This window comes from Varanus komodoensis, unplaced genomic scaffold (genome assembly GCF_004798865.1).
Source record: "Varanus komodoensis strain SLA01 unplaced genomic scaffold, ASM479886v1 scaffold11, whole genome shotgun sequence".
In the NCBI taxonomy this organism is placed as follows: domain Eukaryota; kingdom Metazoa; phylum Chordata; class Lepidosauria; order Squamata; family Varanidae; genus Varanus; species Varanus komodoensis.
In genome coordinates, this window is record NW_025335317.1 from 210,729 (window position 1) to 235,026 (window position 24,298).

The 24,298-nt window shown below is 56.5% G+C and overlaps 1 protein-coding gene across 1 annotated transcript; it reads left to right on the forward strand.

Annotated features, from left to right (window-relative positions):
- The first annotated feature begins 1,620 nt into the window (after nt 1-1,620).
- NDST2 (N-deacetylase and N-sulfotransferase 2) lies at nt 1,621-20,059 on the forward strand. The gene is made up of 13 exons (XM_044420154.1): nt 1,621-3,007; nt 7,363-7,450; nt 7,897-8,051; nt 8,386-8,571; nt 9,522-9,650; nt 11,023-11,205; nt 12,983-13,079; nt 16,945-17,068; nt 17,240-17,414; nt 17,562-17,732; nt 17,854-17,963; nt 18,599-18,701; nt 18,823-20,059. Exons 1-13 carry the CDS (start codon nt 2,015-2,017, stop codon nt 18,946-18,948), a joined length of 2,640 nt encoding a protein of 879 aa, XP_044276089.1. The 5' UTR covers nt 1,621-2,014; the 3' UTR covers nt 18,949-20,059.
- The last annotated feature ends 4,239 nt before the right edge of the window (nt 20,060-24,298 follow it).

Sequence of the window (24,298 nt, forward strand, 5' to 3'; positions counted from 1 at the left end):
TCTCCATTCATATACGAAAAGCTTTCCAGTCTGGATTCCTGAGAGCAGTTTTATTTAAATCCGTGGGTCCTCAAACTACGGCCCGTGGGATAGATCCGGCCTGCCATGCCCATTTATCCAGCCTGCGCCAACACCCGTGCGCGTGCGCGCCACCTCGCAGTGTGGGCGGGGAGGTGGTGGCTCGCTCGCTCAGCGATGGTTTGGACTCACGGGGAGATCTCTGAGCGAGCGAGCCGCCGCCGTGCACGCCTGACACTGCCTCACCGGCCCCTGCCCCCAGGCACCCCCGCCTCACTGGACCGGGCTGGTCACCACCGCCTTTCAGCTGGCCCCCCGCTGAAGAAGCTTGAGGACCCCTGCTTTAGTCTGTTTGCAAGCCTGTTTAAGATTGCTATGCTTCATCCTGCCATGTTAGAATAAGGAAAGATGATGTGGCTGTAAGAGGGTTTATTTCTTGATAAGGGCTGGTTTCTGCTTCAAAACAGCACTATTAACAGCACTATTAACTTCAAACAAGTGGCTTGCTTCTGCCTGTGGCCATATGAAGATGGCTTTTTCCACGGTCCTGAGCACTCTGTCAGGTTTCCTTTCATCTCAGCTAAGATTTTATGCTCTAGGCATCCTTGCAAATTGGGGTGTGAAGTCTGTAGTCATTGGACACTTCTGGAAAAATATTGACCTACATTTCTTTCCCTTTTTTATTTCTGTTGGTATTCTTTCTCCATGTGCCTAATGTTTTCCAACAAAAACTCTCCCAGTGGCACACTTCAATAACATCGGAGACAGATTATCTCCTAATAACATTCTGTCAAATGGAATTTTTAAAGGACCCTTTCCCTGTGTCCAATCAGATCAAATCATGCATTTTCTAACTGTGCAGTGAAATTCGCACTGAGAATGATGCCATTTCAGAAGACCTTGCTTCCGCTTCTCATGAGACCGAGCAGGGGCAGACCGTGCTGGGCATCATAAACTGGAGAACATCTCTGAATATTAAAGAACTGCAAATCAGTGTGGGAACTCTATTACCTCCCTGGGTCAGGACCTGTTAATTCACCCTGTCTTACTCAGCATGGGACCCTGCAGAGTCTAATACTATATCAGCTGCCAAGAACTGGTCTGCTCCAAGCCCACCTTAAAGATCCAGGGCAGAGGTGAATGCTCAGCAGCGGTCACCCCGTGGGTGCTAATGGGCTCAGGGCCCGAGTTACGGTGCTGTGTAGCCAGCGTGTGGCTCCTGAGGGATGAGGAGGAAGGCTGAGTGTGCTCAAGGGAGCCATGAGGCATGTGGGAGTGGGAAGATGAATGGGGGGCCGTCCAAAGGGATGAAGCATCAGGCCTGCTGGGGCAGCCTGGTGCGGGCAGAGTGGGCTCCGTGATCGCGGGACGCCATCCGTCGAAGGGGAGCAGGAAGCGGGCAGCGGGGTTGGGGGAGCAGTCGTCTGGAGAAGAGCGTGGCTGTCCAGAGCACTTCTCGGGGCGACCTGGGGCCGGTCCGCTGTTGCCCCCCCAGGCTCCACCGCCTCAGACGCGACTCTGACGGACTGGGCCGCCCCTGCACAGTGCCGCGGATGATGCCTTTAACAAGCGGCTTCTTTCTCGCCTCCAGGTTGCCAGTTGAGAGAGTCCGTGATGTGGCTGCCAAACCAGCCAGCTTTCTGAGGCAACTCATCAGCAGGCCTCTGCTTTCGCTCCCCAGCACCCGCCCTCCGCAGCGGAGCCAAGATACCCCGAGCGGCACGTGGCCCGCCTCCTTCCCGGGGCTCGTCTGAGCCAGTAGAGAGGCGGAGGAGAGGCAGCGCACCAGAAGCGATGGGACTTGAAGGCCATGGTCACCTGAGATAAATGGCAGATCGCTGGGCGCCGAGTCCCGCAGCCGTTTGCGCCAGCCCTCTCTGCAGCCTGCATGCCTGCCCTGTGAGCTGCCACTGGCTCTTCCAGTGGTGGCGGCGGAGGCACCGGAGGTGGCTCAGTCGGTGCCGGGATTGAGGAAGGGCCGACCCCCCGCCTCACCATGATTCAGCTGTGGAAGGTGGTGAGGCACGTGCGGCAGCTGGAGCTCCACAGGCTGATCCTGCTGCTCATCGCCTTCAGCCTGGTCTCCATGTGCTTCCTGGCCTACTACGTCACCAACAGCCCCAAAATCAAGGAGCCGCCCCCCTTGCCCTTCGGCGACTGCAGCAGCCAGCACCGGGCCCTCGTCCAGCCCCAGGCCAGCTGGCGGGTCACCAAATCGGTGGACAACTCGCGCACAGACCCCGTGGTGCTGGTCTTCGTGGAAAGCATCTATTCCCAGCTGGGCCAGGAGATAGTGGCGATCTTGGAGTCTAGCCGGTTCAAATATCGGACGGAGATTGCCCCAGGAAAGGGAGACATGCCCACCCTGACCGACAAAGACCATGGCCGCTACGCCCTTATTATCTACGAGAATGTCCTTAAGTACGTGAACCTGGATACCTGGAACAGGGACCTGCTGGACAAGTACTGCGTGGAGTACGGCGTGGGGATCATTGGGTTCTTCAAGGCCAACGAGAACAGCCTGCTGAGCGCGCAGCTCAAGGGCTTCCCCCTGTTCCTGCACTCCAACCTGGGCCTGCGGGACTATCATATCAACCCCAGCGCCCCGCTGCTCTACGTGACCCAGGCGAACGAGGTGGAGCAGGGCCCGTTGCCTGGGGACGACTGGACCGTGTTCCAGTCCAACCACACCACCTACGAGCCGGTGTTGCTGGCCAGCACGAAATCCGCCGAGTCCATCCCGCACCTGACCACCCACAGAGCACTGCACGCCACGGTGGTGCAGGACCTCGGCCTGCACGACGGCATCCAGCGGGTCCTTTTCGGCAACAACCTCAGCTTCTGGCTGCACAAGCTCATCTTTGTTGACGCGATTGCATACCTGACCGGCAAGCGCCTCTGCCTGTCCCTGGACCGCTACATCCTTGTGGACGTCGACGACATCTTTGTGGGCAAAGAAGGCACACGCATGAAGGTGTCTGACGTGGAGGTAATGTGGGGCGGGGCAGGTTGGGGGCTTGTGAGGAAGCGTCCGGCCCTGGGGGCAGCCTGCTGCTGGGGATCGAAGCACTGCTGACCCCCTTCACTTGCCGCCACGTGGAAGGGCAGCCCCAAGTCAGCCCTGCTCTGCCCTTCCGTTGGTCTGGGCATGGTCTCTCCTCTGCGCTCTGGAAGCACCATGAGAAGCCAAGCACAAAGGCCCTTCTTTTTAAAAGGTCTGTGCTTGCCCCCGATGACCGGCAGCTGTGTGACGAGAGCAAGGGTCCTGGCATCCCACTGTGCTGCATTTCCATGCCAGTGGCAAGCTGTGCTCGGGAGGGATGCCAGGATGGCAAGATGTGGGTCCGCAGCCAGGGCAAACGGGGTGGGGGGGCATCTGCACGGCCGCTGCTTCTGGTGCCCACAGTGAGTTCCCGGCAGCCCCGTGCGCTGGCACGGAGGCCAGTCTCGCTTGCCCACGTTCACAGCCCAGCACTGAGCCACTGCACCCCGTGGGACATCTCAGCACCACTCCAGTTCCACCGCAGCAGAGCTGCTGGGGCCGCACTCCGCAGTATTTGCAGGGAGCTGTGCGGGATCGGGCTGCACGTGGCTCTTCCCTTCTCAGCACGATGGTGAATGGGGCAGAGGGCGCTCTGGGGCTCGTCCGTCATGGCCCGAGGGCTGATGCCTGTGAGACTGGACCCCATGGGCAAGCCCCCTGCAGTGCGGCTACTGTCGGATTTGCTGCCCCCCGTCGGGGGAGAGGCAGCCGCTGCAGCCAGACACCATGTGGGGCAGGCTCAGGCTGGCTTGCGGGCACGAAGTGCAGAGAGGAGACTTGGTCTGATTGGCTTCCATTGAGCACTTCACTGGCCTGCACTGGCCCTCAGGGTCTGAGGCTGGAGTGCCTCCTCACGGGTGCCTCCCCCACCCAGAGACCATCTCCACCTGCCCCGGCCACCACTCTGATGGCCAGGTGATGCTACAGGGTGGCCCTCCTGGCCGTGGAGGCTCAGGGCAGGGATCCCTGTCCCCAAATTCTTGGCATATCGCAGAGAATTTGGGGAAGGGTGGGGTCAGCAGTGCTTCACTTCAGGTGCTGGGGTGGGAGAAGACAGGAGAGGGCCCTGTGCCAAACGGGAAGACCCCTCCTTCCCACAGAGTCCTCTGGCAAGCCCCGCGAACTGGGCGGACAGTCTTGGAGAAGGAATGGCAGTGTCCCAGTCGTGCCTCCGCTTTCCTCTTTCCCAGACAGCCACACCTTTCCCAAGCTCTCTACACGCTCAGAGGGATATGGGAGCAACCATGAGCAGCGGCTGGCCCTAAGCCCCGTTTGTGGGTCCCTGCCACGTGAGATGAACCTGCTGTGTCAAGCAGCCCCACGAGGGATGCAGCAGGAGAAGCAGAAATCTGCAGCCGCGCATCCCTTTTTAAGGCTGTTCGAGGCCGGCCTAGGGCCCTGGCTGCACTCCTGGCCTTCAGCATCCCAGCTGTAATCCGGTGCTTATAAGTAGAACCCGAACCAAAATCGCCAGGGCAGTCCTCCTCGAAGCCAGGCAAGCGGTTAAAATTGTTTTTGCCAGGAAATTGTAGCAGGCAGCCGTTGTTCATAGGTTCCTTTATTTGACGCAACATTTGCACGGCTTCCTTCCTGCAAGCCAGCTCATCGGGACTTCCAAGGCCAGAACCAGAGCTTCACATTGTGGACTATTATTTTCATGAGCAGAAAAGACAGGCGTCTCCTGTAGCCAAAGCAGAAGCAAACGCTAACCAGTTCATTCTAAAATAGGTTTTGCCTGGTGAGTGAAATGAGCAATAATCTGGGATTCATGAAGTGGAATTTCTGGCAAAGCAGGTAGCTCTCAGATTCACCCTTTCCAAAAGGCTCTTTGTCTGCTGGACTCTGGAGACTAATCAGTTTTCCTAGTTTTAGCACAAGAGATAATTTCATGGGCTGCTTGTTGACTTCCCAGAGGAAAAAGGGAAGGAGAATTTCTCAGGGGAAACACACCAGCTGGTGTGTTTTCCTGATGTTTAACCTGGAAGAGGTTAGAGCCCAACACCAAGCCCATCTGGGTGCCGGCAATCCTGCTTGCGATGGTTGGAGGAAAATGGTGCAGGAAAGGGCACCTCTTGCTAGTGTTGTGTGTTGGGCTGCAACTTGGCTCATTTTGCAAACTATGTAAATGTATCTAACATGCATTCATAATTTGCTTATACCAAGTGATTTTATACAATGTTGGGATCTGTTATTAAGGAGTTGGGAAAGAAGCTTGTGGGGTTCATAGAAAGCTGCAAGCCAGCAGGTAATGCTCAGGTGTACCATACCTGCACAGGTAAATACACAGGTAAAAAAGCACTACCTTTGCCAGGAAAAAACCCAGAAAGGCAAGTAGCATGCATTCCGTGCCAGACAAGCCATCTCTGAGATGGCCTGCACTACCACACGCTGTGCTGGGAGGGTGGCCAGTGTGCCGCAGCGACTTGCCCCCGCTCGACCCTGGGTGTGTATGTGGTTGCACCGCTTGGGGTTCTCCTCATATGAGCGAGACCCCGCAGGGTCGTCCACCCGCCTCCGGTCCCCCGCCCAGCCCTGGCGTCTGCCCAGTTTGGTGCGCCTTGAGAGGATGCAGAAGTGGGAGAGGAAGTGAGTGTGGCTCTTGCCCTGGAGAGACGCCGGTCAGGGCAGGCCTGTCTTTGCCTGCATGCATCGCATCCCCAGAGACACGTGTGCCGGGGAAGAGGAAGGGCTGTCGGGACACTGGCCGGGCAGCAGCAACTCTGAGATGCATCACTCGCGCGCCCAGCTTCCTGGCACCACCTTCCCACCATGGCTTCTCTTGCTTTCCAACTAGCAATCGTCCCCTCCCCTCCCATCTCCCCTGAAAGAGTTTGTGGGGAGGCTTCCAGCCTTCCTGGGTTTCTCCTTCGACCTCTTGCTCAGCTTCTCTTCAGTGGCCATACTCGCATTGGCCTCAATAGCTCTAACGTACAGGAACGTCCACCCGGTGAAGGACTGTGGCGGAAGAATGGAGTGGAGGGTGCCTGCCCCACTGGTGCCACCCCATCAGGCTCAGGGGCCCAGGCACGCCCCAAGGCAGCAGCCCCTCTGCTCCTCCCCCTCTTCCCTGATTTTTGTAAGGGCTCTGGAGGACCCCTGTCCAGTCCATCTCTTTTTTTCAAATATCTCTCCTCTTTCAGACCTGCACGCCTGTCGCATGGACAATTAGGCTACAAAACTGACAGGGAAGCAAATGAAACTTAAAGGTCTGCTTCCTTTCGTGTTCGTGCTCGCTCTCTCTCTCTCTCTCTCTCTCTCTCCCCCCCCCTCTGTGTGAGAGAGAGAGAGAGAACGAGTGAGAGAACAAGAGTGAGTGAGAGTGATGCATGCTCTTGGTTTCAATAGCTGTGTTCCTTTGCATGTGCCCCAGCTGTGAGAAACATGCCTAGTGCAGGTGCCAGGACTTCACTCCTTCCGGGGAGTGCAGGGGCAGCAGAGGGGGCCCTCCTGGGCTGTCCTGGCCGTGGCCAGGCAGTCCTCCTTCAGCCGCACTCCAGAGGCCTTTGGCCGCCCGTCCTTCCTTGCTATGGAAGCCAGGAGTGTTGTATTCCTCGTGCTGGCACATGGCTTGTACATATGCTGAGCCAAATAAAGCAGCCGGGTGTGCTGCTGTGCCTGGGGAGACATACGGTATTTGGCCCATTCATGTAGTTCGAAGAGTCCAAACAGAAAAGATGCAGCATGAGCTTTTAGTCTGGAATTGGTGGCGTTCACCAATCCGAGCCATCAAGTTATTTCCAGCTTAGGGTGACCCTCTGGATCAGCATACCCACTCCAGGGCCGATGTACTCGGCTCCATGGCTTCCTTTCCAAAGTCTGTCCTCTTCTGCCATCAACTTTCCCCAGCATGACTGTCTTCTCCAGGGAGTTTTGCCTTCTCATGCAGTACTTTTCACTTTGTGTAACCCCAGCTTTACATTTCGAAAGTATTGCCTTCTAGCCTTTAAAATAGTGTGTTAACCCTTTCTTTCAACAGTTCAGCTTTTTACTACAATTTCTTTGTCACAATATTTGACAATGTGGATGAACCTTCTTTAGAAGTGTGGAACGATAATTTTCATGCTGCAAACAGGGATTCTGCCCATTTTCAGTAAACATTGATACGCAGTGGGCTGCTCATGTTCCCGGCCCCCACGTTCAGGCAGTGCGTGCTGCCCTGCCAGCAGTCACCACGGGCAACTTCACCATTGCCGTGTGTGTTTTCAGCACGATTCCAGATCAAAACGGTGGGCTCTAAGCGCCTCCGTGTAGAAATCAAAGCTGAGGGAACCTGACAGCCTCTCTCTCCCCCCCACGGACAGGCGCTCTTGAACACGCAGAACAAGCTGAGGACGCTGGTCCCCAATTTCACGTTCAGCCTGGGATTCTCTGGCAAGTTCTACCACACAGGTAAGTTCCCTTTGCTCTCCGCTCCTGCGCGATCGGCCACATCCGGCCAAACTAGATGGACTCCATTCACACAGGTAGCAAGTGCAGCAGTTGCTTTTTAATGGGAATCATAGGGATACCCTGCTGGTGCGAGGGATAAGAAGCGATTCACTTTGCTTCCTGCCACATTCCTTTCTTCTCCAATGGCTGAGGCCCTCTGGGACTCCTCACCTCTGCTGTGGAGGAGTATTACTCAGGTGGTCCGGCCCAGGAAGTGGATGGCTCCTGATGGCTCTTGGGCAGTCCCTGGGTGTTCGCGGGGCAGGGAGAGCCACCCACCCTGGAGTAGGACAGTGTGGGGGGCAGGGGGACCTCCGTGCCTAGCGGGGCCCCAGGTGTCTTCACAGACCGAGGGTGCCTCCCTCCTCACTTCCGTCTTTCTCTTTTGCTTCCCGTGTTCCTCCCAGGTACAGACGAGGAGGATGAGGGTGACGACATGCTTCTGAAGCACAGGAAGGAGTTCTGGTGGTTCCCCCACATGTGGAGTCACATGCAGCCGCATCTCTTCCACAACGTGACTGTGCTGGCTGAGCAGATGAAACTCAACAAGCAGTTTGCTTTGGTAAGGAGCAACTCACTGAGAATGTGCTGGGGGAGGGGCTGGATGCTTGGCCCATGAGACATGGGGGGGCCTGGAGAGGCTGCTCACCACCTTGCGCCTCCCGTGCACGGACCCCGGAGGGCCTTGCCCCTTCCACAAACTGCCAGCCATTTGCAAATCTAGCCCGAAGGCACCCTCCTTCAAACTGATTGGGCCTTCCTGCCACCACTCCCCTTCACTCCCGCCCCTTCACTCCGTGTGCTTGGATTCTGCCCCGCCCCACGACCAAGTGGCCAGATTCATTCGGCAGGGTTCTCGCCAGAAGGAGATGCAAAACTCTGTGATTTGCTCATAGGAACACGGGATTCCCACAGACTTGGGCTACGCAGTGGCTCCCCACCACTCAGGTGTCTACCCTGTCCACACCCAGCTCTATGAAGCATGGAAGGCGGTCTGGGGCATTCAGGTGACCAGCACGGAGGAGTATCCCCACCTTCGGCCTGCCCGGTATCGCCGAGGGTTCATCCATAATGGGATCATGGTGAGATGAGACAGCCCTGTTCTCTGCGTGACCCCCACGAGTCCTCCCCCCCCCATGTGCCGAGCATTTGCTCGTCTTTCCTGACACCCTTAAAAGACGCCTGCTTGGCAGAAAGACAGCCCCCCGTAGCCGTCATTCAGACCAGTTTGTGGGGTTTGAAAGGGGAAGCTTTCCAATTAAGTGAGCATGAAATCTGGTTTTGTTGCAGCAGGGTTGGGGGTGGCGTGGCGAGCGGCCCCCTCTCGGGCTTCATCCTGCCTGCTGAGACATCCACGCGTCGTGTGCAGCGGCCCCCCTCCCCTCCCCAGGCTTGCGCACTTGTTCAGTTGCCTCGTCCGAAATGCCTCATGCTAGAGAAGTAGTCCAACTACATAAATTAACAGGCTGGACAGGGAGAGGTTCTGCACGCTCCTGCCGCATGGGAGCCCAGCTGGGTTCTCTGCCGAGGGAGGCAACTGCCCGAGCGGAGGAGGGCTGGGCAGCGGCATGCCAGCGCGTCCCGAGCGGGGCTTTGGGGAGTGGTGTTTCAGGGCACTTCCAGGGCGCATCGTGTACCTGGATGCTGTGTTGTTTTAGATGCAGCCATGTGTTTATGCTGTGGCCCTACGAATGCGTGCACCTGCACGGGCCTGAAAAACCTGAGAACGTCTGTTGTTCTGTGCCATCAAGTCTCCAACTGAGGAGCAGCCCGTGAACGCCCTGCCTGGGCCTCCCCCGCCAGCTCTCCCAAAGCCCCTCACGGAGCCCACCCATCCTGTGCCTGCAGGGCCTTCCCTTCTCCCCCATCCTCGTCATTCCCTGGCCGCAGACCCCTCCGGTCCCCGTGGCACTGGGCGCCCCTTGCAGGGCGGCCCCCGCCCTGCTTCCCCTCCTGCTGCTCCCCACCGGGGAGGCCTCGCCATGGGGCCCGCAGCCACCTGCAGCCTCGCCTCTTCCTCTGGCTCCCCCAGGTGTTGCCCCGGCAGACCTGCGGACTCTTCACTCACACCATCTTCTACAACGAGTACCCTGGCGGCTCCAAGGAGCTCGATAAGAGCATTCGTGGCGGCGAGCTGTTCCTGACAGTGCTTCTCAACCCGGTGAGTGCCGCTGCGCTGCTCCGCGCCCCCGCCGGCACCCCCCCGCACACTTCCCGAGGGCAGCTGGGCCAAGCCCTCGGGTGGCCCCAGCCTCCCTGCCCTTGAGGAGCTGCCTGATCTCCGCCAGCAAAGACGCGCGGCCGGGAGGCCCCACTGTGGGACCTTTGCTTGCCTCCATCGGAGCCTCCTGGCAGGAAACTGCGTGGAAGGTGTCCTGCTCCAGCTGGGCTGCGCCTAAACATCGGGGCTTTCCTGAGTTCCGGTGTATCCTCTGGGGCTTCTGCCGCTGGTTTTGCGCTGCAGCTCTTCATTGTCCAGGCAGACTTGAGAGAGAGAAGGCAGTGGGGGGCCAGGAAGGCAGCTGAAGGCGGCTCAGGCTCATTGCCCCCCAGAGCAACTGCTGTTTGCAGCAGGCCTCTTCCTCTTGCAGCTCCACTTTTTACCCACCTAAGCCGCCGCTGCGTCTCCCTCTGGATCGGTGCCTCAGGTTTAGCTCACACTGGAGCAAAGGAGCAAACCCCCAGAAAAAGCAGAGCACATAGAAAGGCTGGGCTGTCGCAGGCCTGGGCAAAAGCAGTACGGGGGACAGTTGGGGGTGCGTGGCAAGCGCCACGCTCGGTGGCCCCTCTGCGTCCAACAGCTCTCCTCTCCCGCCCTGGACTCCGTTGGAGTGCTGTGCAACGGGAACGGCGGCAGTCCTGAGCAAGCGCCAGCGAACTGCACCGCGGGCCACCTCGGCTGCGCAGTCGGTTAGGCCGGAGCCAAGGCCGGTGGCTGCAGCTGCGTGGACTGTGCGAGGCCTTCCCCTTGGCCGGCTCGTCCTTCAGGCCCTCCAGGCCTCCTGGCAGCCCGTGTCAGATGCCGGACTGCAGGCCAGCGAGCGCCTCTGGACGTGGCCACTGGGGAGCTCAGCAGCACACGCCCAGGCCCTGCAGAAGGATCCTCCGTCATCTGAGGAAGGAGATGCACGGGATCTCAGAGGAGTGCAAGAGCCCCGATGTCAGGGCTGTCGCTTCCAAGTTCTTTCCGGCCGGCTGCAGGGACTGTGGCGCAAGTTGGGGATTCCTCCTGAAACGCTTAATGCATGTGGGTGGAATGCAGCACAGTCCTTTCGGGGATTTGTCTGTTCGCAATTGTTTTCGATAGAAAGGCAGAAATAACTACAACGCACAGTAAATGGCAGGGCAGGAAAGACGGGCACATTTCCCGAGAATACATCCAAGAAGCAGGACCACGTCAGCTTTGGAGCCGGGGTTCTGGAGAGAAGGGTCCTCCCAGTTTCCTGCCCCAGGCAGGCTGGCGTGTCATCGGCGGCCTCGCTGAGTGGCACTGCCCCATGGGCACTAGCCGCTCCCTCTCCTTCCTTGTCCAGATCAGCATCTTCATGACGCACTTGTCTAACTACGGGAACGACCGGCTGGGGCTCTACACATTCGAAAGCCTGGTCAAGTTCGTGCAGTGCTGGACCAACCTCCGCCTCCAGACGCTGCCGCCCATCCAGCTGGCCAAGAAGTACTTTGAAATATTCTCCCAGGAGAAGAACCCTCTGTGGCAGGTGAGAAGGCAAGTTTCGAGCTCCCCGTGGCAGGTCCAGGGCGGTCCCGCTGGCCAGCCCACAGTGCCACAGAAGCAGGAGACTGGGCAGAGGGAGCCCGGCTCCACAGGTGCAGAAGGGAGGCCGGCCCGCATCCCCGCAGCTGCGTCCGAGATTCGCGGGTCAGGAGCATGCGGAGGCCTGGCCCGAGGCGGCAGGGCAGTCCCGAAGTTGCCTGTAGCGGGAGGCTGGGAGCAGCGGCTCCTTTGCACAGAATCCAGCCTTTCTGAGAATTTCAGGGTACAGCAGAACAGGGGTCCTCAAACTCTTTAACCAGGGGCCAGTTGAAAGCTGCCGGTGCCGGGCGTGGGCCAGAAAGGTGGTGCCAGCGGTGTGCGCGGAGGCAGCGTGTGTGGGCGTGCGCACTGAGGCACGCATGCGGCGAGGGCAGGCGAGGCGGGCGCACGAGGCAGCGGCTTGCTCGCTTGGAGAGCGCTTTCTCCGGGTGAGCAAACCACTGCCTCCCTGCGCGCGGGGCGAGGTGGGCAGCGGCGGGTGCAACGCGGGGCAGGTCCAAATGGGCATGGCAGGCTGGATCCAGCCCCCGGGCCGTAGTTTGAGGACCCATGCAGTAGAGCACATGAACAGCCGTGCTGGATCATGCCCTGCACGGCTTGCCGGATGAGCTGCCCACGGGATCCCTCGGGTGGGCGGGGTGCAAGACCTCCCCTGCCCTTCGCAACTGGCGTGTGCCCGTGGCCAGCAGGGCTAGTAGCCACGGAGAGCCGCCTCCCTCGGGAGTCCCTCCGGTCCCTTTTTAGAGCATCGCCATTTCCCACAATGGCAGACTCACAGTGTGTAGGGCTTCCTCTGCCTCCCCCAGTCAGTTTCCTGGGTGGAGCCTGGGCCCGAGCGTTACGGGAGAGGAAGAAAAGGGCCTCCCGCTCTGCTTGCCCCTCCCCACGCACTCTCTCAAGCGCCTCTGCCGCTCTGCCCCCCCCCCCCCCTTTTCGGCCTTTTCGGTGCTGAACAGTCCTGGTTGCTCTGCTCAGTCTCCCGGTCTTTTTGTTGCCCCCCACTCCGCCCTGCACTGCTTGCAGCCGGACACCATCCTTCCTCAGGTAAGGCCACCCGCACCAGACACAGTCTTGCCCGCGTGGTCACATCGCAGATTGTGCGAGGGAAGCAGGATTTCTCTTCCGTCCCGAGGGTGGAGCTGGCCTGCTTCTCCGCAGCTGAGCTGGGCCAGCATTCTGTCCGGCTCTCCCCCACAGCCCAGAAGCCCCTTCCTGCCAGCCACCGCCTGCTCAGCACATTGCCAGTACTGCCTGCCCGCGCTCCGTGGTGCTGGGCTCAAGCATGCGGGGCAGCTGGTCTCCGGGGGCCTCTCAGCATGGGGCACGGTGTCCCCGGCTGTTGAGGCAGACCTGCTCCGGGTTAACTCTGCCAGGACCCAGCCACTGCTCTGCCTCGTTTGTTTACACGCTGAGCTTGTACTATGTGTGCTTTTAATGACAGTTTAGAAAAATGAAATACCGTTGCCCATTCTGACATACTTACCACTTCTACCAATAAAAAGCAAGATTTTTTTTATTAAAAAGGAAGTAGCTGAAGTTAAACGGCCCATCCCAAGGACCCTGCACGGCCCACCACCATCAGCAGCAGCATGGGCAGTCTAGAAAAATGCTTTCTTCACACTCCATGGCCGGTGACACGGACGCCCTTCTGAGTTCCAGTCTGATGCGTGTGATGTAACGCGTTCCCCGCAGTCTAACGGTTGACTTATTGTCTAATACAGAACCCTTGTGATGACAAGCGGCATAAGGACATCTGGTCCAAAGAGAAGACTTGTGACCGACTGCCCAAGTTCCTCATTGTTGGTCCGCAAAAAACTGGTAATGCTTCACACTCACTACCAATACCTGTCACACACAGTTATAGATTTCAATGCATAATATTGGAAGGTGGAGTTCCATCCCGGGCTCCTGCCCTTGCTTTGTTAGCATTCCTTTAGGTTGGGAAGGATCTGATCTCGATCTTTCTGAGAAAAGGCAGTTGGTCTGGGGAGGCGATTCTCTGTTGTTAACCACCAGAAACAGGTGCACATGATTTTGAATTTCCCTGGGAAATCTGTTCCATCTAATAATGATTTCTAAGCCCTCCAGGCAGAGATAAAATGTGCAACAGAAACCGTTGTGCTTGCAAAAGAAAATGCATGAAAGGTGCAATGGTGACCTTAAAGGCTCATTTGCTGCTGTTCTGTGCCATCTGTTGTTTCCAACTGCAGGAGACTCTGCAGTTGAAGGCCCTCCAAAATGGCCTGCTCGTTTCGCTGCTCTAAATTCGAGGCCTTTAGGGAGAAAATCCACCTCCTACTTGACCTTCCTTTTCTTCTCCTGCCTTTGACTTTCCCTGGCAGGACCAGCTTCTCCAGTGAGTCAGTCTTGTCTTCTTATGATCCGCCCAAACCATGACAGCCCCAGTTGTATCACTGTTGCTTCCAGGGAACTCTCAGATATGCTCCAGGACCAGAGCGCCCGTCTTTCTGCCAGTCCGGGTCCTCGCAAAGCTCTGCTCCAGCTCCGTGTTTTGAATCCATCAGCTTCCTTCCTGCCAGTTTTCTTCACTGTCCAGCTTTCACACCCATCCGTGAAAGGAATACAGTCGCTTGGATAAGCTTGGCCTTGGCCTCCACTTCATGATCTTTTCTAGTTCTTTCATTGCTGTCTTTCCAAGGCTCAGTCTTCTTTAAATTTCTGGGCTGCATTCTTCCTTTGAACTGATGACTGAGCCAAGGTATGTAAAATCTTTCTCCATTTCAGTTTCTCCACTGTTGACAGTGAAGTTCTGGAATTCTTTGGTAGTTGTGATGTTTGTTTTCTTGCTCTTCAGCTGCAGCCCTGCTTTTGCACTTTCTTCTTTCACTTGCATCAGGAATCATTTCCAGTCACTGCTGCTTTCTGCCAGCAAGATGGTATCGTCTGCACATCTTGAATTACTGGCATGTCTTTCGCCCATGTTTGCTCCTTACTCTGATCCTAATCCAGCTTTCCTGTTGTGTGTACAGATTGAATAGATGGGGAGCAAAATACACCTTTGCCTGGCCCTTTTGCCTCTGGGGGACGATTCTGTTTCTCCCTCTTCTGTCTTAACAGTCCACAGTTCTTCTGTTGCATAGTCAGTCAGCAGTGCAAATCTTTTTTAAATGTGGATTTTAAAACCCTTTGTAATGTTATTTAAGGTAGGTTATATTTTGGCACTGTGCTTCTGTTAGTGGTCATTTTCAGCTGTGCTCTCACTTTTGACAGTTCAGGGTCAGCACTGCAATCTACTCTCAGTCTAATCTTGTTCTGGCAGTGAGAATATGGCTTCTCCCTCTCCCACTTCCAATCTCTTTGATTGCTGCACTGGTCGTAAGAACATGAGAAAGGCCGTGCTAGGTCAGAGCAAAGGTCCCTCTGCTCCCGCTCTCCATAGGCATGGCGGCAAACCCACTGCCCGCAGGATCCGTCAAGCAGGGCGGGCGCAAGGCCTCCTCCTGCCCAAGCCCCTCAGCAGCTGGTGCAGGCAGGCAGGCCGCCTCCGGTCACAGAGGAAGCATCCGGCCAGAACGGCGAGCAGCAGCAGGGCCGCCTGCCCCATCATGACGTTCAAGTGTACAGTTGGCCAAGTGGGTGCTTGAAGCACGCATTTGCAGTTAACAGACTGCTAACTCTGCCGAATTCTGGGTGTCATTCACCTGCTTTGCTGCTTACCCCTAGGCCAAATTCTTCTACAACATTTAATTCTGTCTTGTCTCCTGCTTTTGCATTCCAGTCACCTCGGATTATCAGCATGTTTTGTCTCGGCGTGTTAGCTCTTCCTTCCTGGACACCTGCATAAAATTGTTCAATTTGTTGTAAGCCGTCCGGAGATGCCGAGGCAAGAGGGGACGGCACATACAAGTTTTAAATAAATAAATTTCTTCTTCTTTAGTATCTGCTCTTGGATTGTAGGCTTGAATAATGGTTAGTTTGACAGGTGTTTCACATGTTCTGTTCAATACAGTTTGGTCAGAGTCTATGTTGTAACCCCTTCCTGCCTGTGCTGCATCTTGCCTCAGTATTAGAGCCGCTCCGTTTCTTCTGAGTTTGGCATTTCCATTCAGGCATTTTGTGCTTGCCTGAATGACAGTGTCCCAGTCCAGTCCAGTCCGATCCCATTCGTTTGCTCACACTGCCCTGCAGTGCTGGCTGTTCCACCTCTTGCCTCGCTGGCTTCCAGCTTGCCTTGGCTCATGCTTGGAGTGCCGCACGCTCCAGCTGCCGGTGCTGTGCAGCGTCAGGCTTCCCTTGCACCCGGGGCCATGCCAGCACCTAGACCTGAGGCTCCGATTGGCCTGCGTCACTAACGCCGCCATTTGTCCTTTGCTTTCCCAGTCGTTCGTTGGACGCTTTCCACCTTGGGCTCCATCTTCCATCACTGTCTCTTGTTTCATTCTGGATTGTTCCATCATAAGCTTTTAAAGATAAGGAGATGCAAAAGTGGTCGGCTGTTGCCTTCTTTCTGTGCAGTGTGCGTGAAAGATGCTCTGTCAGTGTTGCCTGCAGCTACTGCTGCCGCCCAGTTTCTCCGCCCCGTCCCCGTTGGAGAGACCCCCCTCTCTTCTGCTCACGGGGTGGCTCCTCCTGGAGAGGAGGGCTGCCTCCGCTTTGATCCTTCGCCTGGTGAGAGCTTGGCCTCCGGGCGGCGCTCCCCAGCCCCCCCACCGCGTCCAGGCCTGCATCCATTGGAAAAGGCCCGGCTACGCTCCGGTTCCAAACGATGCTCCTGCTGAGCCGTGCATCCGAGTGGTGCCCACGTCTCCTCCCCTTGTTTCCACTGCGACGTGATTCTGCCAGAAGCCTTCTGCTGGCTGAGCTGCTCCCCTTCGCTGGTCTCCCCGGTGGGGCGCGCCAGGGTGACGGACACAGGGGCGGACTTTGGCCCCCTCTGGGTTCAGCAGATGAAAAGGAGGCAACCCTGGCCCAGGCCCGACACAGGTGGTTCTCTGTGCTCTGAAATGGCCCGGTTGCTCCAACCCTCCTTTACAACTGCCTGGCGACAGTGACACACACGTTGGTGACTTCCCAACTTGACTTCTGTAACGTGCTCTACGTGGGGCTGCCCTTGAAGATGGTCCGGATACTTCAATTGGTTCAAAATAGAGCTGCTAGGCTGCTGACGGGGACTGGGCGTTATGTTCACATGACTCCAGTTCTCCATCAGGCTTCACTGGCTTCCCATTGAAGTCTGGGCCCAATTCAAGCTGTAGGTTATGACCTATAAAGCCCTTAACGGCTTGGGTCCCGGTTACCTGAAGGAGTGCTTACGTCCATATATGCCCGCCCGCCCCTTGAGATCAGCGGGAGAGGCCCTTCTCCGGGAACCCTCCGTGAAGGAAATTAGGAGGGTGAGTACTCGGAGGAGGGCTTTCTCTGCCGTGGCGCCCAATCTATGGAATGCGCTCCCCAGAGAGGTCCGCCTGGCGCCGTCGTTATTTGTTTTTCGGCACCAGGCAAAGACCTTTTTATTCAAACGTTATTTTAACTGTTAATATTTATTTTATTCTTTGGCCAGGGCGACTTAAATTTTACTGTTATACTGCTAAATTATATTGTTTTATATTATGTTATTTATTTATGATTGTGAGCCGCCCCGAAGCTTCAGCGAATGGGGCGGCATAGAGGTCCTCTAAAGAAATAAATAAATGACCCCACTGCTTTCACTCTGCTCTGGCAGGCACCACGGCCATGCACTTCTTCCTGTCCATGCACCCCGCGGTTACCAGCAATTTCCTGAGCCCTTCCACCTATGAGGAGATCCAGTTCTTTAATGGCCCCAATTACCACAAAGGAATCGACTGGTGAGGCTCGTGTTCTGCCCGCGTGCTTGGGGCTGAGGCACTGTGCGGGGGGGGGGCACTTCTTTTGAGGGCCACCCTGGCCTCCGGCCCTGCAGCAGAGCAGGTGCTGGGGCTCCGCTGTCCAGCCAAAGCATCGCCGTGCACGCCATCTCGCTTTTCCGCACCTGACAGGTACATGGAGTTCTTCCCCATCCCCTCCAACGCCAGCACAGACTTCATGTTTGAGAAGAGTGCCAACTACTTCGACGCGGAGGCGGTCCCCAGGCGAACCGCAGCCCTCCTTCCACGGGCCAAGATCATCGCCATCCTGACGAACCCGGCGGACCGAGCCCACTCCTGGTATCAGGTAGCCCTTGCTGCGTCGGTGGCACCTTGCTGGGCGCTCGGCCGGCGGAATGGCGGGGGGTGCGGGCTGGCCCAGCCCACTGCTGGGCAAGCGCGGAAGAGCGGGCGCCTGACCCGCCCTTCCCCTCTGCCCCCGGCCTGCCTGCAGCACCAGCGTGCCCACAGTGACCCCGTGGCGCTCAACTACACCTTCCACCAGATCATCTCTGCCGGGCCCGGAGCGCCCCCAGAGCTGCACGACCTGCAGAGCCGTTGCCTGAAGCCCGGCCGCTACGCCGTCCACCTGGAGAGGTGGCTGATGTACTTCCCCCCCGGGCAGGTGCTGTGGATCGTTTGTGGTGGGGGAGGCAGGAGAGGCGGGCTGCCGTCGAGCTGCTCTCTCCAAGCGAGGGCCTGGGCTGCTCGTCGGCTGTGTCAAGCGGCTCTCGCTTTCCTCGCAGGTTCTGGTTGTGGATGGGCAGGAACTCCGGGACAGCCCCGTTTCCATCATGGAGAACATTCAGAAGTTCCTGGGCATCACGCCACTGTTCAATTATACGCAAGCGCTCAAGTAAGCGGTGCCTGTGTGCCGGGGGGTTCCCTCATTTAGGGCTGGTTCAGGTGGAAGGGGCCTGACCCCAGACATCGTAGTTCGCTGGAGCGGAAACCAGCGCGGCCTGCCCTGCTTGCCTCTGCGCAGGAAAGAGCTTGCCGCTCGCTGAAACACCGTCCCCAGCAAAGCCCCCAGCCAAGCTGGGCCCGTGAGGAGAAGAGGGAAGGCCAGCCGATCCCACCCCGCAGGGCCTGCTGAGGCAGCGTGTGCTGCGGGGACACGTTCTCAAGACTCTCCCCAACATGATTCATAGGGAGCCAACGTCCAAGTCTGTGTTCAGCCAGGGAGGCACTTCTGAGAACTTTATATCATTTTGAAATGCAAGTGCCTGTAAGACAGGCTGCACCACCATGAAACCCAAAAGTTAAACGGCAGGACCAAACCCTAGCAGAGTAATATACGTCGTTTACCCAAGCTTCAAGCACTTTCCCCAGAAAGATGACATGTATTTATTTTTTCTGGAAAGGGGGCAAAATAGCAGCTCAAAGGCCCGCCTGCATGCCCTGGCAGAACGGCAGAATTGTCCCGGGAAGCCATTGCACGATGCCTCCCGAGCCCACTTTGTGCTCTGTGCAACCAACACACTTTTTCAGGTTTGACGAAGCAAAGGGGTTTTGGTGCCAAGTGCTGGAAGGAGGGAAGACCAAGTGCCTGGGGAAAAGTAAAGGAAGAAAATACGAAGACATGGACCCCTCCGTGAGTAGCCGAGTGGGGATCCTCTTCGTGCCACGTGTGACAAAGCTCAGCATTACAATTAAGAGGGGAAAGAGCTGCTGCTCCTTCTGCTGAAACCGTCTGTCTCTTTGCACTGTTGCAGTCCCGCATGTTCCTGGCAGACTTCTACCGTGACTACAACATGGAGCTCTCCAAGCTGCTGAACAAGGTTGGCCAGCCGCTTCCCACGTGGCTCCGAGAGGAGCTGCAGAATTCCCACTGGAGCTGAGGCCCAGGACCACCAGCACCGCCAAACACGCTGACACGGGAGCCCTCGGAAAAAGACACCACTGCCCACCTCTCGGAGCCGGTGGAGGTGCACAGTGGGCTTGTGCTCGCACAGACCGTGCCCGTCTGAGTATCAGCAGGACTGCCCTCGTCCGAGGAGGCAGCACAGAGGTGGAGGCTGCGGGGACACTCCCCACGGATGTCCAGGTGCTCCAGAAGCAAGCACGCGAATGTCTTGACCGGGTGGCTGCTCCCGGCGGTCCTGGAGCAGCCTCGCCCTTGCTGGCGGTGGGCAGCGGAGTGCATTTCCCTGAGGGCAGCCTCAATTGCCTCGCTGGCCCCCTCGCGGCGCCGGGAGTGGGTGATGGAACACTGGACATTCCGGGCGCCCTCAGGGGAGCAGGCGAGTGACGGCGAGGGAGGCTGGGCTCCCTGTGCCCGTGGCGGAGAGGCCGTGCTGCCTACAGCCCATCGCCACAGGCCGAGCAGTGAGGTGCCGGAGCCTGCAGTCTGCGGCACGGGCGGCTCTGCGCAGGCCCCTCGTTCCTCCCAGCGTGGCCGCAAAGGACGTCAGCTGCGCCCCCGGCTTGCCTCCAGGCCGCACTGAGGATCTGGCCCTCCTCCTCCCTTGCTGCGACCACGACTTGCTTGAGTGGAAGGCGGCCAAAAGCCTGCCTGTCCCTCCAGCACGCCTTCCAGAGAGGCCCAGCAGCCACCCCAGAGAGACGCCAGCCCTCTGGGGACGGGCAGCCGCTGGCTTTGCCGGGGAGGCTCCTTGGCCACCCCTCCCCTGGCCGGGGCGGCTCGGCAGCGAGGAGCATGGGCTCAGCCCCGCCTGGGGCGCACTGGGCCCGCGCAACTGTGCTTTGGAACGGTGAACTGCCATGTTTGTAAATACACAGTACGGACCAAGTCATGTCTCATGCCATGTGTCCCCCTGCGGAGGGAAGTGTTGTGTAGCCAAAAATGGAGCCAACGTACCTAAAGCCCTGTGGCCGAAGAGAGACACCAGTGCTCTGCTCCCCGCATTGGATCCATGTACAATGCCATTCACATTGAATGATGAGAATAAACCCCCCCGCTCTTGCAGCTGGGCATGCTGTCGAAATAAAGGCGTGGCCTGGCGTCTGGAGTCTGTTCATGCGCCGTCTCATTTCTCGCTCGTGGCCGTTCTTAGTTCTGCTACCTCACTGCCTGCCCAAACAGCAGCACATCGTTGTGCATCTGTGCAAACAAGGCTGTGGCGTCCGCTCCGGCCTGTCGGGGGCTGGGCCAGAGATGCTCAAGCAGAGCAGCAGGAAACAGCCGTGGAAGAGGGTCAAGCGGCCGTCGGAGGGGGCATGGCTGCAGACGTGGGAAGGGGGCAAACTACTGCTGGAGAGGAGCCTAGGAAAAGCTGTGCCACAGCAGGCCCAAGTCCAGCTCTGCCAGCGCTCCGCACGCACGTGGGCAAGCCGGCTCCCTCCTGTGGTGAAGGAGGCAGCCCGTGGCCAGCAAGGCCAGCAGCCGCCAATGGCCCCCTCCCTCGTGAATCTCTCAAGCCCACTCTTCGCACCATCCAGCTTGGCGGCCCTCGCCAGGTCCTGGGGCAGAGAATTCCTGTGCTCTGCCCCAAACCTCCCCCCTGTCAGCTTCACGGATGTCCCAGGCCTGAGCATTGTGGGAGAGGAGAAAATGTCCCCCTCCACTTTCTCCGCACAGTCCTGGCCAGGACCCCCCGGGAGGGACAGAGTGCAGAGCCTCTTGCCGGGCCCTCGCACTGGGAGCGGAAAGCTGCCTCGGCATTTCCACAAGGTGAAACTTCTGCAAAGGGACGATGAGTTAATAAAGACTGAATGGGATCCAGGCTCCTCACAGAAAAGCAGGTTGCTTACCTGTAACTGATGTTCTTCGAGTGGCCATCTGTGCATTCACACATATGGGTTGCTGTGCCTGCACAGTGCCTAGGCCGGAAGATTAGAAAACCAATGGTTTTTGGCAGGAAAACGCCGCTCCCCTCCCCCTTCGTGGTATAAATAGAGCGGAGTGTCCACCATTTTACTCAGTCTTGAAGACCGCATGTTCGCCCTCTAGAGGTTAAGAATAAAAGTAATGAGAAAAACACAATTATATCCGAACGGTACCAATGTGAATTATAGTACGGTACCGAGAACAATATCTAGTCAGCGATATAACCCAACGGTACCGATGCAATTTATAGTACAGTACCAAGAAAAACGAGATCCACTCACCAACACCGAGTGGGGCCGGCAGGTGGGTTGTGTGAATACACAGATGGCCACTCGAACATCAGTTACAGGTAAGCAACCTGCTTTTCTTCATCGTGGCCTCTGTGCATCACACATATGGGTGATTCGCAAGCTTGCCACAGTCGGAGGAGGGAGGTGTTGTCAGCGAAGAACGGATGAGAGAACAGCTCTACCAAAAGAGCAGTCTTGTCTGGCACGTACATCAAGCCGATAGTGCTTGGCGAAAGTACATGGACCAGCCCAGATCGCAGCTCTGCAGATGTCTTGCACCGAAACCCCTGCGGCAAAAGCGGACGAGGTCGCTACTGCTCGTGTAGAGTGGCCACTTGGAAAGACAGATAAGTCTATTTTCGATAGCTGATAAGCCAGGACAATAGTCTGGACGATCCAATTAGAGAGTCTCTGAGATGATATCGGTGATCCCTTTTCACGCTTGGAGTATTTAACAAAAAGTCTATTAGTAGTACGAAAAGATTCAGTGCGGGATCTGTAAAAGGTCAAGCAACGGCGAACATCAAGTGTGTGTAGAGCACGTTCTGTCAGGGTCAACGGCGATGGAAAGAATGCTGGCAGAACGATATCCTGATTCAGGTGGAATGGTGTGGCCACCTTGGGTAAAAAGGGGAAATCCATCTGAAGGACGACTTTTTCCTTATGGAAGTTCAGAAATGGTGGGTCCATGCGGAGAGCACAAATTTTGCTAGCTCTCCGTGCTGATGTAGCTGCTACGAGAAAGGCAGTTTTCCATGACACCAGGCGTTAGCCCACAGTTGCTAAAGGCTCGAACGGTGGTTTGGTAAGCGCTTGGAGCACTGCGGAAAGACTCCACGTTGGCATGGCAGGGTGAATAGACGGATGTAAATTTTGTAGTCCCTTACTGAAACGCCAAACCAGCGGCTGAGGGAAGACTGATAATCCGTGGATAGTGCCACGATAATGGGATATAGCGGCAGCATAAACTTTGAAGGATGATGGTTTAAGTCCCTCATGATGCAAATGCAAGAGAAATTGTAAAATATTGGTGACTGAAGCCGTTCCAGGGGAAAAGGAATGGCACTCTGCAAAAGAGGAGAATCTTCTCCATTTAGCCGAATAGGAACAACGAGTGGACGGTCTCAATGCAGATTTGAGAATCGCCTGAATTTCTCTGTCCGTAGGCATCGGTACCGTGGCAGTTGCTGTCGAATCCTAAGTCGGGGCCGCATATACTGTCTGTTGAGTAAGGTCACCCCTAGGGTGAGGTGTCCCCGGTACCGACTCAGTGGCGTGAATCAGGTGATCCGCCATGCCGTCAGCTTCAGAGAGAGTATATCCGGATGACGGATTGCTCCTCCTTGTTGTGTTAACACATGAGGAAGAGTTGGTAGATGAAGGAATGTTCTTCTGGACAGCAGCAAAAGAGTGGCAAACCATGGTTGTCTCGGCCACCACGGAGTCACTAGTATTCCCATGGCATTGTCCTGGGCTATTTTCGCAACCACTCTTGTCAGGAGTGGGATCAGGGGAAACACATAAAAAGTCATGTTGCTCCAAGGGACCATAAGAGCGTCCCCCATCGATCCCAGCCCGACGCCCACTCTGGAGCAGTATAGGGTACACAGGCTGTTCTCTCGAGTGGTGAACAGGTCCATGTCCGGATAACCCCACAAGTGGAAGAGTTTCTCGCAAATTTGTTTGTCCAACTCCCATTTGTGGATTGTTGACATCTGTCTGCTTAATGTATCTGCTTCGACGTTGTCGGTTCCAGCCAGATGAACTGCCATAAGCACGATGTTCCTTGGTATGTACCAATCCCAAATGTCCATCGATAGGCGTGCTAAGGCTGGGGATTTTGTGCCCCCCTGCTTGTCGATGTAGAAAACTGCCGCTATGTTGTCTGATGCAATTTGGACAACTTGATGGCATAACACAGTCTCAAAAGCCTTAAGGGCATTGAAAATCGCCAGAAGTTCCAGAAAGTTGATGTTTCCTCGCCTCTCGTCAGTTCCAAGTACCTTGGACCTGAAGTCCCGAACATGCCGCACCCCATCCAAGGAGGGACGCGTCGGTGTACAGAGTTGTCGTTGGCCGAGGTGGTCGAAACGGGGCGCCGATCGACAGGTTGTCTGTGATGGTACACCACATTAAAGTGTGAAAGATTGCAGATGGAATCCGAATCGGCTTGGTGGCAGGATCTTGTTGCAGTTGAAAAGCAGCGCTGAAACACAGTTGTATGGGTCGCATACATAGTCTGGCATATGGGACAATGGCAATTGCAGCAGCCATATGCCCCAGTAGTCTGAATGGATAAGGCTGGGACCGTTCCGTGTAGCCGAATCTGATGAATATGGCTGCATAAGGCATTCTGACGTTCCGGTGGGAGGCTTTTTCCTGCATCGAATTGAGTCGTGCCCTGATGAAATGGATGACCTGCGTGGGAATAAGGGATGACTTGTCGCGGTTAATGCAGAGACCAAGAGCATTGAGTAGAGCGCAGGTCATTTGTATATCAGACAGGAGAGCTTGCTCAGATTGTGAGACGATCAGCCAGTTGTCTAAGTATGGATATATCTGTATTCCCCATGTCCTCAAGTGTGCGTATACCAGCACCATACACTTCGTAAAGACTCGAGGGGCTGTTGCCAAGCCAAAAGGTAGGATGTTAAACTCGAACAGGTCGGATCCGACAGTAAAATGTAGAAAGCGTCTGGGTGAAGGATGGATGGAAATATGAAAATAAGCATCCTTTAAATCCAGTGACACGAACCAATCCTCTCTTTTCAATAACGGAAGGATATTTTGCAAAGTGGTCATCCGGAACTTCCTTGGTTTAATGTACTTATTAAGAGTTCTTAAGTCCAGGATCGGACGAAGACCACCGTCCCTTTTCGGGACCGTAAAATATCTGGAATAGAATCCATGCAATCCTTCCAAGCAGGACAATTGTCGAATCGCTCCCTTGAGAAGTAGCTGGGAGACCTCATTGCGTAGCACCAATGAAGAAGGTGTGAAGCGGATCGGGCTCGAAGGAGGGATAACATTGAATTCTATCCTATATCCGAACTGGATGATAGATAACACCCACCTATCAGATGTAATGGACTCCCCATTTGGGAGTCCATT